Genomic DNA, 15,425 nt, shown 5'->3' with positions numbered 1-15,425 from the left:
TCACCCTTGGGAAGGTGGGGTGGAGGGGTTGGTGGTGGCTCCTAGTTAAGCTTGGAGGATGGAAGGAACCAAAAGATGGATGCGTGGTGGTCTCAGGGAGGGAGGCATGATCAGAGAAAGGCCCTGGGTCTGGGAATAATCATATTGTACACATAGTATCTTAATATTGAACACCATCCTACATGTTTCACATGCTTTACCTTGTTTAATTCTCCTTGCAGCCCTGTGAAGTGAGTGCTATTACTGGTTTTGTGCTGTAGAATCTGTGACACAGAGAGGTTGAGTAATTGTCCTAAGGTCACACAGCTTCTAAGTAGCAGTGCTGGATAGATCTGACTCCACAGTCTGTGCTCTTAGCTGTGTCAAGGAGGAAGGCCCAGGATTTCATCTAGAAAACAGACTGTGAAAAGGGATTGGAATGAGAGCAACCTGCACTGGGTGCAGAGGTCCTGTCGATAAAGGATGCAGGATGGGAAAGGAAGACAAAGGAAGGGCCTAGAAGGTCCAAGGAGAAGGGTGTTCAGGGCTGCAAGCAACACTGGAAGCCAGGCCAGTTCAGTTGACCACCTACCCTGGTGCATCCCCAACCCCTGCTGTCCCTTCAGGTCGGATTTGCAATTCTGCTCTCCCTCCTCCTAAACACAAACAGGAGATTTACACACTCAAAGTCTCTCCCCACAAATAACTAATTAATCACAAAGGGAAAAATTGTAACTTTGCAGTGGCACAACCTGGCCGACACCAGCTTAACCAAGTGACCAAAGTGGATATTCAGGGAAGGCTCTGGAAGGGCATTTGGGGGAAGCGTGGAAAGGTTTTGTGAGGACTCTGAATGACGGGGGTGGGAAGCTTTGGGGACTGAGGAGTCTACCCTAACAGGGCAGGGTCCAGAGGGGGAAGGAGGGGTATGTCTCCGGGAAAGGGAGAAGTATTGAGGTGGGAGAGGTTCTGAGGTTTGACCGAGGCCCTGGGGAGGGACTTGACAGTTTGGGTGACAGGAGGGTCAGAATAGGGTCAGTATGGGAGGTGTCGGGTGGGTAAAAGCTGGGTGAGTGCAGGGCTAGGGGTAGGGTCTCCAAGGACAGTGAAAGGGTCGAGACACGCGGGCGAGGGCTCTAGGGCAACGGCCAGTGGAAGGGGGGCTCCTGTGGCGTGAAGTCAGGCCAGCCCGAGGGTGAGGCGATTTGGACCGTCCGACCTGGGGCGACGGGAGGGCGAGGGTGCGGGACGGTGCGGGAGGGCGCGAGGTAGGCGGCGGGGCGTGCCGGGGCGGGGCCGGGGCGGGGCCGGCACCGCCCGGCGGGTCCCCCCGCGCTCCAGGGGGCGCTGTGAGCCTGGGCGGCCCCAGGCCGGGCGGCGGCCGCTCCCAGCGAGCGCGGCCCCTTTTCCGGGTTTCCTCCGCCTCCTCCTCCTCTCCTCCTTCTTCTCCGCTGCCGCGGCCGCTGCCCCTTTCCCGGCCGGTGGCTGCCACTGCCGGTGCCGCCGCCGCCACTGCCGCCGCCTCCTGGGGGCCGCGAGCCGAGCGGAGACCGCCGCGGATCGCGAGCGCCGCCCGCCCCGCCGCCCCGCCGGCCGCTCCAGGGCCGGGCCGGCTCGGCCGGCGCCCCCCGCGCCCCCAGCCCGCCCGCCCCCGCGGGCCCGGCCTGGCGCGGCCGCCCGCCGCCGCGCTCCTCCTCCTCCTCCTCCAGCGCCCGGCGGCCCGCTGCCCCCTCCGCCCGCCGCCCCGCGCCCCCCGCCGCGTCGCCGCCGCCACCCTCTGCGCCCCGCGCCGCCCCCCGGTCCCGCCCGCCATGCCCGGCCCGGCCGCGGGCAGCAGGGCCCGGGTCTACGCCGAGGTGAACAGCCTGAGGAGCCGCGAGTACTGGGACTACGAGGCTCACGTCCCGAGCTGGGGGTAAAGCCGCCGCCGCCCCCCGCCGGGCCCGCTGACCCCTGCCCCCGCCCGGCCACCCCCTGCGAACCGCACTCGGGCCCGGTGGTGTCTCCCGCCGACCCCTCCGCGGGCCCGCAGGGAGGCAGAGGTCCAGCTCTCGCACATGTCCTCGTCTTCCTCTTCCCTCCCCTTGTCCCTTTCTCCCCGCTTTGCGCACCTCTTTCCCCCAAGGAATGCTTTTTTACTCGGGGAGAAGTGTGGGGTCCAGGGATCGACGCCGGGTAAAAGTGAGGGAGTAGCCCTTCCTCACGCTTCTGGGTTTCCACTGGGGTGGGAAGTCAACAGCTGTCCTTTGGAGCTATTAAAATTCCCTGCCTTTTCGGTTTTCTGAGATGAGGTGGTGGGAGGAAATTTCTTAAAGACGTCCAGTTTTTTAAAACAGGCACTGTCTACCCTCAGGGTGTGAAACGGGAAGCAGGTGCTGGGGAGCCGCGGGGCACAGGGGGCACCCTCTAGGCCTTCAGGACGGGTGCTTTGCTCAGCCCTCTGGATTGGCTCAGAGCGTTGCCTTCCTGCCCCATCTTTCCAAGTTAGGAGAGACCAATTAGGTTAGGAGCTCTGCAGAGTGAAGGGAGCCAAGATTACGTCGTGGCTTTCATTTAGGGAATGAGTTGTGACGTGATGTATAGACACTTCCAAGTGTTTGCCTGTTGGAAGCGGCTGAATGACGTATACAGTGAGCATAGGCTTGCTTAGATTAACCCCCAGTCCTGGCATTTATGTGTGTGTCTTCCTTTTACAGTAATCAAGATGATTACCAACTGGTTCGAAAACTTGGTCGGGGAAAATATAGTGAAGTATTTGAGGCCATTAACATCACCAACAATGAGAGAGTGGTTGTAAAAATCCTCAAGGTGAGTGTCCTATGAGTGGTATGTAACATTTTTCCCCCCCACAGGGCAGAAGGTTGTAAGCTACCCCAGTCACGTTCTAGAATGGGCAATGCAAACTTGAATTTAATTTAATTTATTTATTTAGAGTCAGTCTCACTCTGTCACCCAGGCTGGAGTGCAGATCATAGTTCACTGCAGCCTTCAACTCCTGAGCTCAAGTGATCCTCCCATCTCACCCAAGTAGCTGAGACTACAGGTGCATGCCACCACGCCCAGTTATTTTTAAAATTTTTTTGTAGAGTCAGGGTCTGGTCAAGTTGCCCAGGCTGGTCTTAAACTCCTGAGCTCAAGCAGTCCTCCAAAAGGACTCCTTGCAGGCCTCCTAAAATTGCTGGGTTTACAGGCATAAGCCGCTGTGCCCAGCCCGCGCTCAGATTTTATTTATCTGATGTCCCTTCATTACTTCTTTTTCCACCCCATTTTCCTGTGAACTTTCAAGAAAATGTGCAGACTGGTCACAGATCTTAGTTCAAATCTAAGTTCAGGAAGGTGTTTGTTCTAAAAAGTAAATTGCCTAAAGCAAAAATTCCTAAAGGGCTCCATTTGTTAGAAAATAAATAGGTATTCAAAAGACAGGAAAGCCATTCTCAATTTAAGGGCTCCCTGAGCACTGTGTTTGTTAGTCTTGGTGCATGCTCTCCGTTGTTCCAGAAAGAAAGTTGGAAAAAATTGGAGCGACTTCAGAAATGTATGTCAAACCCAAGTGGAAGGAAATTCCTTAGCAGATAATCACTTGCTTTTTTTTTTTCCTTTGGCAGTAAAGTTTCAGGTGGGATGGATATAGTGCGCCAGTAGTGCTGAGAAGCCTTGTTGGGAAGCCAGAGAGCCATTGTTGCTTATCAGCTAGTAAAAATGTAGAAGAATTCACGTATTATTACTAAAGCAATAATTGGAACAAAACGATTTTAATATATGGTTTAGCAATCAGTTTGATAATGATATGTCTTTTGTTATCTCTTCCATGAAGATGATTTTAATGAGCATGAAGGGTTGGCTAAATTTTCCTTCTGGTAACATTAATTGTATAGCTTTAATAATGTTTTATAGGCTATAGTAAAAAGTAGTTCTTAGAATCTGTGATGGGTCTTCGTTATTGCCAGATCATTTCATGTGGTTACATGTCATTTAGTGAGAGATTGAGAAGACGGAAGAGTGACGTAAGCACTTTGCATACATGTGATTTCCAGTGTGGCCCTTTTGCAGAGGTTCTGTGGACTAAGAATGTGGAATTGAAAAGCTGTTTCTGTGTGTTAGAGCAGCTGTGTAGGTAATCACTGTTTAATGTGAGGGGTCAGGCTTATGCTTTCTCGTAATCTTTCAGAAAAAATGATTAACTCCATCACTCAAAACATCCTAGCCTAGTGATGAAGAAGCAGAATTGCAGTAAAGAGAAATAGACAGTTACTTGTGTTCTCAGACACACTGGGGATGAGAAGTGAGGAATTGATGTTGAAGATACTGAGTGTGACTCCTCTCTTCCCTAAATATGTATTGCATTTATGAAGTCACAAGGTTTTTTTTTTTTTTAAGTCACAGGGAAATTACCTTAAAAAGCCATACATTAGCTTTATATATATAAGCATAAGTTTTTAATAAGCTGCTTCAAATCTAAGAAATAAGCGAGGCGTAAATTGAAATTAGGAATATCCACATTCCACTGCTGTATATTCAGAAGAATGAATTGCTGACTCTAAAGCAATTCCGGAAAAATGTCTGAACTTTTGTGCTATGGCAGCATTTTTAGAGTAAGTGTACGATTTTCTGTGGTGCTTTTTTTTTTGAAAGGAACAGCATTCAGGTGTATGTATAAATCCCAGCATGTTCATTTAGGAGAGCATCACATTGCTGCTTCATCATCTGAAGAGCTTCATAGGCTCTAGCTTTCTCCTACTCTAAAGATTCTCAGCAGATGTTAGGAAACCCAGTATGTAAGCTGCTGCAGGTTATCTTTACAAATGGGAGACCTAGGCACAAAGAAACTTACCTAATGTCATTATGTTGAATGACCATTAGCCAGAACTCCTGTTTCCTATTTCTTCATATTTCTTACTGTTCATTTTAGCATTGGATTGTAGGATCTGAACGTTGAGCACAGAAACAGGTACCAGTGTCCTGGAATCAGACTTGGGAGGCCCCTAGTTAATGAAATGTTTCTTGTTTCTTCTTGACATTGTTTGTTTTCACAGTGCAGCCTAAACCACTAGTGAAACTACACTCAATTATTTATGTTTTTTAAAGCCCGGTGGCATTTTTACCCAGATTTTGTTCCTGTCTGAAGGATGGGGTAATACATCACTAATGGCATTATTGTGATTTTGTTGTTTTGTGAATTGAAAGTATTACTTTTTAAAAAGAACAGGATCTTTAGCCAAAGTTGTGTTTCTTTATTCAAATAAGTTGAAGTTATGACTAATAGCTACTATTGTGGTGCTTGGTCATAGGAAATTAGGTCCTTAACGGAGTACCAGTTGCTCTTAACTTGGAAGAATTTAGAACAGCCTTCCTTTTTGTATAAGCCTGCTGTATTTTAGCTGCAGGATTGTATTATGCACATAGTGACCAAGATAGAGGGTGCCTTTCTTGAGGACAAGTGGTCTTACTTTTGTAGTTTCATATCAGTTCTTTCCTATGTGTGAGAATGGGTAAATGATGAGTGACTACAGAGGAATTTTATATCGTTTAATTTGCGTTAGTAGATTTCCAGGTATTGATCAAAAATGAGCTACTAAGAAGTTTTAGGAATTTAGAAACTGGTGAGCAAAATTTTACTGTCTATCCCCAAGTGGTATTCTATGGCTAAAATCTTAAAACTTTCCAATCAATGGAGAGGTTGTATCTTTTTTTGACAAATTGTTTTGAGGAGAAGAGAGAAAAAGGAGGAGGAAAATGGTAAGGGTTTATATGGCTGGGCAGAAAGCTACATTAGTGTCAAAAGTTTCATCTTTTGATTTTGAAAAATCAATTCTTCATTTCCTTTGTAGTACCTCTTAGAAAAGTGTACACAGAAGTAAAAGTGGCCACTTTTGACAACTTTTAGAATTTTATGAACACTGCCTGTGTGTGTAGATTTCAGTACTTCCTGGGGTCCTTGGGATCTTTCAAATTAAACTATTTCTTGAATAAAAGTTAAGAGCAACACTGTTTTTAAAAACAGATAGCAGGCCGGGCGCAGTGGCTCAAGCCTGTAATCCCAGCACTTTGGGAGGCCGAGACGGGCGGATCACGAGGTCAGGAGTTCGAGACCATCCTGGCTAACACGGTGAAACCCCGTCTCTACTAAAAAATACAAAAAACTAGCCGGGCGAGGTGGTGGGCGCCTGTAGTCCCAGCTACTCGGGAGGCTGAGGCAGGAGAATGGTGTAAAAACCTGGGAGGCGGAGCTTGCAGTGAGCTGAGATCCGGCCACTGCACTCCAGCCTGGGCGACACAGCGAGACTCCGTCTCAAAAAAAAAAAAAAAAACATATAGCATTTCGAACCAGTGCTAAAATGACTTGGAAATTCCCATATAAGGCTTCCTCTTAGTAGTCTTATTTTATAAACAGATTGACTATCCATTTCCCCCCAGATATTAATTCTTTAGCTTTAAACAAAGGATGGTGGTATTAAATTTTGCTCCTTAAGCATGTTTAGCATATTTGCAGATATTTTTTAAGTTTTGTGTTGTAAGTAGGTAGTGTTAAAAGGATGGGCGTTGGTGTTACATCTTTGTTAATAGCTTCATCGTGAGCTGGTGATCTTTATGTTATGTCAGAATGGTGCTTTCTTCTTTATTTCTAGCTTCTCCTGTGGTAGGTTTTTTACCCTTTTGAATTTAGGCATGTGTATGAAGACATCTTCCTGAAACAACACATTAGTGGTATTTATCTAAATTTTTGGTACATTCTAATTTTCACTAATGTCTCATGGTATAAAAGTAGTGAAAACAGTATTACTGAAGTATTGCTAACATTCAAAATAATGTTAAAAATTGTATGTGGACTAGGCTATTTCCAACATTGTGGTGGGGAGTCACAGATTAAGAGTATAGTTAACCGGTGTCAAACAGAATCACAGAATGCGGGTGCTTAGAAACCGTTAGAACCCAGGCCCTTTTTACAAATCAACCAAGACCCAGAGAAAGGATTTATATGCTCAGCGTCATGTAGTCACAGGGTGGAAGCACTCGGTGTAGGACCCGTATACCTGTCCTGAAGTCTCGGCAGGTGCGAGGAGCATAATTAGGACATTTGCTGGATGTTTGACTTTGTGATGTACTGATCTGTACTGGAAGAATTGAGGAACACTCACCAAGAGTCAAATGAAGTTAATTCGTTTCTAATGATTTTTGGAGTAATTTTTCTCAAAGGAAGTATTTGACTTTGGTAAGTTGCTAGTTGAAGTGTGGAATCTAAGAGTCCTAGAGGGCTGTAGGGACCCAGGCAGGGGTTCTCTATGATTAGTATCCACAGCAGCATGTTTAATGCTTAAATGAAATGCTGCTTTATTCTCTCGAAGCATCAATAAGTAGTATTTTTATGCTTTTTTTAACCCATAGAGTTCCTCCAAGTCTCAGCATGATCACTTGGCAGATTTGGGGATTAATAGTTTTGTCCCTTTAATACAAGAGTTTATTTGAGAACAAACCACATGTGAAAAGAATATCTTGATATAGTGTGCCCATTTTCATGTATAAAGCAGGGCTCCAGATAGTTTCTAGAGTTTAATTTCAGGATCTGCCATCTCATAATCAGGGTGGTATAGTGTAAGAAGTGCTATAAATGAGAGGGCAGAAGGCTTGAGTTCAAAAACTAGTGTGTTCATTGATACCACTTGACTGTTTTCTCATCTATGAAATAAGCATACATTTCCTGCTTAAGTCACAGGGTTGTCAGGAAAGTCAGATAAACTGTAGACAGATGGGTAGAGAGATTGATTATCGTGTTTTAGTAATCTACAAAATGCTTCTTTCCGGAGAGAGTATGGCCTAGAAGTGGTCTGCCTGGTGTCAGGTGTTAGTTCCAACTGTAGACGCTCTATAACATGGAACAGTTACTTAAGTTCTCTGTGCCTCAATGTCCTTCCTCAAGTAAAAAATGTTACTAGTGCTCATCTAAGAGGATTAAATGTGCTTAAAACGGTGCCTGGCCTGAGAGATAAATAAAGTGTAGTAATAACAATATTACATTTGGGCAATGCGAATGATTTTTAGAGGCAGAACCAGTAGTAGAAAGGGTTGCAGTGTTCTCTTGATGAGATTCAAAGGGTCTGCTCTATGCCTTGCCTTTAAAAAAAAAAAAAAATGCTGGGCGCGGTGACTCACGCCTGTAATCCAGCACTTTGGGAGGCCAAGGCAGGCGGATCACGAGGTCAGGAGATTGAGACCATCCTGGCTAACATGGTGAGACCCCGTCTCTACTAAAAATACAAAAAATTAGCCGGGCGTGTTGGCAGGCGCCTGTAGTCCCAGCTACTCGGGAGGCTGAGGCAGGAGAATGGCATGAACTCGGGAGGCAGAGCTTGCAGTGAGCTAAGATTGCGCCACTGCACTCCAGCCTGGGCGACAGTGCGAGACTCCATCTCAAAAAAATAAATAAATAAATAAATAGTGTTAAAATACATGTAACATAGGCTAGGTGCGGTGCCTCACGCCTGTAATCCCAGCACTTTGGGAGGCCGAGGCAGGCGGATCACCTGAGGTCAGGAGTTCAAGACCAGCCTGGCCAACCTGGTGAAACTCTGCCTCTACTAAAAATACAAAAAATTAGCTGGGCATGGTGGCAGGCGCCTGTAATCCCAGCTACTCAGGAGGCTAAGGCAGGAGAATCGCTTTAACCCGGGAGGCAGAGGTTGCAGTAAGCCAAGATTGCACCATTGCACTCCAGCCTGGGCAATAAGAGCGAAACTCGTCTAAAAAATAATAAAATAAAATAACATAATATTTACCATCTTAACCATTCTTAAGTGTACAGTTCAATGGGTAATGTGCAGCCATCACTACCATCCATCTCTATAACTTGTTTAGTCTTGTAAAATGGAAACTCTGTATCCATTAAACAATAACTAGCCATTTCTCCCTCCCCCATTTCCTGGCAACAACCATTTTACTGTTTCTATGAATTTGACTACTCCAAGTACCTCATATAAGTAGTATTTATCCTTTTGTGACTGGATTATTTTGCACAGCATTATGTCCTCCAGGTTTATCACTGTTGCATGCGTCAGAATTTCCTTCCATTTTAAGGCTACGTCATTTTCCATTGTATGTATATAGCACATTTTCTTAGCCGTTCACCATCAGTGGATGGGTTGCTTCCATGTTTTAGCTATTGTGAATAATGCTGCTTTGAACGTGAGTGTACAGATACCTCCTGAAGACCCTGCTTCACTTCTTTTGGGTATAGACCCAGAAGTGGAATTGCTGGATCACAAGGTAATTAATTCTATATTTAATGTTTTGAGGAACTTTCCAGAGTGGCTGTACCATTTTACATTCTGACTGCAGTGTACAAGTTTGACTGTTTCTCCATATCCTTGCCAACACTTCTTTTCTGGTTTTTTTGATAGCAGCCATCCTGACTTGTGTGAGGTGGTATCTGATTATCATTTTGATTTTATGCCTTGCCTTTTTTAATAATTTTTTTAACTCCTGAGAATAAACAATTACCCTCAAGGAGTAGATCATGTAATTGGGATGATGAAACTTGAAAGATGAGAGGAAAAGTTTTCTGTGATGAGATAACATTGCTCAGATAATGTTTTTATTTAGGTCAGGTGCAGTGGGTTTTAGGGATGCCACCAGGGTAGTTGAACTTTCTTTTTACTCTGTCCTTCTACATTCCTGGCAACCATTGTTCATTGCAGGTGATGAAATTCATATCATAGTGGAGCAGTTGTTAGTTTGGTAGTAGAGTAAAAGTAACCCCAAATTTGAGAGTTAGGAGCTGTTGATAAATTCCTGCCTGTCTTGAATTTGTTAGTTCAGTTGTTCTTTTTTTCACCAATTTGTCTACTAGACTTCGAGTTAAAAAAAAATTTGTTTTATTAGTTTGGACAATAGCTAAACTGATTGAGTTTGAATCTTTTAAACAGATAGTCTCTGAACTGGAATAAATGAACCCCAGATGGAGACTTTCTCTAGCACGCAGAGTGAAATTGTGAGATCGTTGTAGAAATACATGTATTTTCTACATTTTGTGTAACTGGTGGTAAATGGCTACAGGCTCTGGACAGGAGAATCAAAGCATCCTTATTTCTGTAAAACTCGGTTTATTTTCCTTAGGATACCAACAATCCTCCCTCATAAATCCTAACTTTTTATCTCTGATTCACATTAAAAGGATCACTTTCAGCTCCTCAGAGCTCATTGATTTAGTTTTTCAAGCGTCTTTCCAGTCCAGAGGAATAAACTGAGGCTGAAGGGATCTACCTGTAGCTGAGTTTTTGATGGTTTGGAGGGAAGTGTCCTGGACTGTGGGTCGGTCACCTTTCTTTTTTATCATCTCTTGGTCTTTTGTCAGCTTGTGAGGACTCTAGCTGCCTTTGTGACTTGGGACTCCTTTGTGCCACCTTCAGAGTTGCCCTGCTATTCCCAGTCTCTAGTTTGGGAAGTTTAAGTTAGATACCTGGTGGGCAACAAAATATGCTTCAGTTGTTATGCAAGATACCTTTAGATGTATTGATAGATAGGTTCATCTTAACTGGGCTGTCCAGGCCTGACCCGTTGCTTAATAACGGGAGAGCAATGCAAGACTTTACATAGGGCAGTGTCATAAAGGCAACTAATGGGTTGTCCCTGTAAGCGGTTAGGAGTACTGTTAGGAGTAGAAGAGGTTTTTGGTGGATATAGGCTTCTGGTTGCGGGTTTTTTTCTCTCTGTTACCACTCTCACAGATCTATAGCTGCTTTCCAGTATTGGATGACAAATCTAGAATTTTCTTACATTGAAAGGCATTGACTAAACTGGTAGCATTGGCTGAATTTTTAAGTATAAGATAACCAGCTTTGGCCGGGCGCAGTCGCTCACACCTGTAATCCCAGCACTTTGGGAGGCTAAGGCAGGTGGATCACCTGAGGTCAGGAGTTCGAGATCAGCCTGGCCAACATGGTGAAACCCTATCTCTACTAAAAATACAAAAAAATTAGCTGGGCGTGGTGGCGTGCACTTGTAGTACTTGGAAGGCTGAGGCAGGAGAATTGTTTGAACTTGGGAGGCGGAGGTTGCAGTGAGCTGAGATTGTGCCACTGCGCTCCAGCCTGGGCCACGGAGTGAGACCCCGTCTCAAAAAAAAAGTCAGTTTTTATTTTTCTTTTAACTTCTTAACATAATTTCGGACTTAAAAAAAGTTGCAGGAATTCCCGTATCTGTTTCACCCAGACTCCTCAAATGTTAACATTTGCTTTATCCTTCTCTTTCTCATATATACACACATATGTACATACATACATACATATATGTACATATATACACCTATATAATAACATTTATGTTATGTATATTTTCCTGAAGTGCTTGAGAGTAAATCGTAGTCATCCCTAAATACTTCAGTATGCATTTCCTAAAAATAAAGAGTTTCTTACATAACCCTACAATGCCATATTAAAAAATTAGAAGGTAGGCTGGGCGCGGTGGCTCAAGCCTGTAATCCCAGCACTTTGGGAGGCCGAGACGGGCGGATCACAAGGTCAGGAGATCGAGACCATCCTGGCTAACACGGTGAAACCCCGTCTCTACTAAAAAATACAAAAATTAGCCGGGCGAGCTGGCGGGTGCCTGTAGTCCCAGCTACTCGGGAGGCTGAGGCAGGAGAATGGCGTGAACCCGGGAGGCGGAGCTTGCAGTGAGCTGAGATCTGGCCACTGCACTCCAGCCTGGGCGACAGAGCGAGACTCCATCCCAAAGAAAAAAAAAAGAAGGTAACCATTGATGCAATGCTATTAGCTAATCTACAGCTCTCATTCACATTTGCCAGTTACCTTTATAACGTTCTTTATAGCAAAGGAAAATCCCAGATTATATGATTATATTCAGTTGTAGTCATGTGTTATATTCAGTTGTCAAATTTTAAAAGTCTGGAACAATTGTGCAGTTTGTTTCATGACATTGACATATTTGAATCTTTCAGGCTGGTTATTTTGTAGTGTGTCCTTCCCTGGCTATTTTTTAATCGGATTGTACAGTGCTTTTTTTCCCCAAAGTTTCGAGCTCCCTTGTTAATGAAAAAGGGACTAAGGAGTAAGGTTTCTAAGTGGAGTCAGGGAACATGCACAGCAGCCTCATCTGCTCTCCTGGGAACCCTGGCACAGCGGGCGGAGAGCGGGTATTATCATGGCAGCTAGCTCACAAGGACACAGCAAGAGCCCAGCCTCTCAGTTAAGCCCCTTGTTACAGGTGATGCAAGTGCTCTGAGTTTCATAGTCCTTTCCTTCTCTGTTTTGTTATGTGTTCAAAGCTGTATCTTAGTGACCAACAAAAGATGAAGGTTTTTTTGGCATGTGTGTATGTTATATTTTCCCCCTCCCCTCTCCTTCCCCACCCCACACACAGGCAAAAGAAGTCTTGCTTTATTATTTCTTGGCAAATCCATTGGCCTCTCTTTGCGTCTGCTATTATAACAGTGTCTCAATGATAAAATACTCTTTTTCCTTAGTTACGTTTCTCCCTTTGGCCACACTTGGGAAACAAAAGCACTGTGGCAAGAGTATAGCATGCAGTCAGACTGCCCAGCTTCCAGCTTTGATTCCTGCCCCACTCTGCCATGAGCTGTGTGATCTTGGGCAGATAGCTCAACTCTGCTACTTAGGGACTTTGTGAGGATTCATAATGACTTATTAAATAATAAATTACTAAAAATATGAAAATAACACTATCATTTATTAGGTGCTTACTGTGTTCCAGTCACCATTCTGAGTGCCCTATAAAGCATACTTGATTATGATAGACTTACTTTTTCAGAACCGCTTCTATTCTTCCTCGAACTCTTTAGCTCATTTAAGACAAGGAGTAATATGTGTAATGAGAGTAATTATTTTTAAAACTTTTAATCTTTCCAGCAGACTGAAAAGTTAGATAGAAGTGTTCAGTCACTGTTGTATCAGATTGATTTCTCCTTTCCTGATTCGACATCTCTTTCTTCAGGAATGGGATCTGTTGGGAAACATTAACTGGCTCTGTGCTGATTTCAGATTCTAGATATTAAGGAAATGGGAGTGGTGACAGGAAATGAGAGCCAGCAGCTGGGAAGCAAGTTTGTAACCTGATGTCAGTGAACTGGTCTTTCACTCCTGAAAGACAAAATTACATGTAACTCATTGGAAGAGCAGGTGTCTCACCATTTTGTTTCGGTTTTTCCATTTGTGAGTGCATGATATACAGCTGTTCAGAGCTATATTTTCCACTTGGCAGCTATCTAGTAAGCAGAAGTTTTATTTTTGAAGTGTGATACGGGTATTCAAAATTTTTAAGTGCCCTCAATATAACTACTTAAAGATCTTGAGACATAAGCTGTATGGGTCTGTAAATTAACCTAATGTTAAAGGTTCTTACAGGCAAGCCCGTTCTATGTCAGTTTTTTCTCTTCGAATTTAGGCACGCTCTTTAACACAACAGAGTGTACAAGATAGCATACTGTCCATCTTATTGGCTAACGTTTTAAAGTTTTATTTACTAACTTCAAAAGGAGTCTCACTTCTGATTACTCTTGTGTATTTAAGCCAGTGAAGAAAAAGAAGATAAAACGAGAGGTTAAGATTCTGGAGAACCTTCGTGGTGGAACAAATATCATTAAGCTGATTGACACTGTAAAGGACCCTGTGGTAGGTGCCAAATGGTTGGGGGAGTATACTAGTAGACCGGGGTGTGGATATGGGGGTTGTTTAACACGCAGAACCTCATGTAATGATACAGTGGGGATGGTGGTGTTTGTCTTTACTACTGACTGGTTTGAAAACCAGAAAAAAATCATGGTGGCCCAGTGATAAAACAGCTACAACTACTGCGATGGAACCTGAAAGTGTACAGAGAAAAATCCCTTTTCTGGGTTTGTACTTCAGTGTTTTGATTCAGCCCACAAATGTTTGTTGAATGTCTCCTTTAAGGCCCAGCCTCTCTCCAGTTTTGAAAGTGCATTACTGCCAATTTGTGTTACTCTACCTCACTTAAGTAAGCATGACATTTGAAAATCTGGGTTTACACAAGGAGAATGAACATCTCCACGTGGACACCTGGCATAAAGGCCTGAGCAGGTCCCAGCTCCACTGACCCTTTGAAGAAGTCATCGTCTTTCCCTTAATTCAGCATGTGTCATTAGGGCTCACGTCGCGTATGTAGATAGACTGAAATATTTTTGTTAATGCTTAGTTTTTAGTCATTTTAAATGTACTGTTTAATTTTGTTTTCTCTCCCTAGGGAGTAACTTAACCTTAGGTGTTTCTGATTAGCTAAGGTTGGAGGCACCTCACCTCCCCACTTTCGTACCCCTTCTTGTCCCATTGCTGTTCTCCACCTGCTCTACCTCAGATATTTCCCTGTTCTCTTCCCATGATAGTTTTGTTTATTAAAGAAATAGGTTTTTTTTCCTGGCTGCTAAAGACATCCTCGTAATAATATAGTAGCTAACATGCATTGAGTGCTTACTATGTGCTGGGCATATTCCAAGTGCCCAACTGTGTCATGTCACTCAGTCCTCACAATAGTCCATTGGGGTGGGTACCATTTATTCACATTGTACAGATGAGAAAATGCAGAGGTTAGAAGATTCACTCAAGATTACACAGTATTGTTGAAGCATAAGGAAAATTTTTCCTTCTGGACCCTGAGAAGACTGAGAAGGGAAGGGATTGTTGTATGCCAGATTGTAACTAATTGGCCTTTAAGATATACCCTGTCCTTTTAGCACAGATTGATTTTATAATGACTAGTTCTGGACTGCCTCCTGTTTGAAAATGGGCTGCATTGGAAATGAGTACCCATTGAAAAATGAGCACCATGTAAAAATAGGAATTTCAGAATAATTTTTAAAATGTGAGTTAGTATGTGGTATACCAGGAGCATCTTTGTTTTGCTTTTTCTTTTTCAAGTTAGCGGAACTTAGTGCTACATCTTATTATTTTTGTAATTTGTTAAAGTATGTGTATGTTTTACGTGATAATGTAAGACAAGTAAATTGAAGTTGACAAAAATCAACAGGGACCCCTTGTCTCTTAGAAGGTCAGGCTTACTTCACAGCCTGTAGAGAGATGTGGTAATATTGATGACACCCTTACAGTTTCGGGCTGGTGAAGAATTTTTAATCATGGCTGCTACTGGGGCTGCTGTTTGGACTCTTGAGTTGTCCTCGCAGAGATCTGCATGCTGCCCTGTGGCCTGTTTCCTAGGTAACTTTCACATGGTTCTTGAGCAAAAGATTGCTAGATGATTTTTTTTTCTATAACTCCTTAAGTCCCTACTTTCTCCCAATTTTGAAAGCTTCTTAACTGCCAATTAGCGTTATTTTACTTCAATTAAGGAATCCTGTTATTTGAAAATCTAGATTTATACAAGCTAATATTTAACATTTTTGTACTCATTGGATTAAAGATTATAGTACTTTAAAAATATTCGATTATATATGAGTTTTTAGG

General features: G+C 43.7%; 1 protein-coding gene across 6 annotated transcripts in view; it reads left to right on the top strand.

The window, feature by feature from the left end:
• The first annotated feature begins 1,411 nt into the window (after positions 1 to 1,411).
• Positions 1,412 to 15,425, top strand: part of CSNK2A2 (casein kinase 2 alpha 2) — a 41,324-nt gene continuing 27,310 nt past the window's right edge. For 2 of the 6 annotated variants that reach the window (XM_005592089.4, XM_074027133.1), the window contains exons 1-3: positions 1,412 to 1,894; positions 2,676 to 2,787; positions 13,518 to 13,619. In XM_005592089.4, coding sequence (XP_005592146.1) covers positions 1,791 to 1,894; positions 2,676 to 2,787; positions 13,518 to 13,619 — 318 coding nt within the window. In that variant the 5' untranslated portion in view covers positions 1,412 to 1,790. The remainder of the gene's footprint in view (positions 1,895 to 2,675; positions 2,788 to 13,517; positions 13,620 to 15,425) is intronic. The other 4 variants (XM_045382547.3, XM_074027134.1, XM_074027136.1 and 1 more) reach the window with 3 other exon arrangements.

Source organism: Macaca fascicularis, chromosome 20 (genome assembly GCF_037993035.2).
Source record: "Macaca fascicularis isolate 582-1 chromosome 20, T2T-MFA8v1.1".
Taxonomy (NCBI): Eukaryota; Metazoa; Chordata; class Mammalia; order Primates; family Cercopithecidae; genus Macaca; species Macaca fascicularis.
Note: the sequence above shows the minus strand (reverse complement) of the source record. Positions and strands in the feature narration are given on the sequence as shown.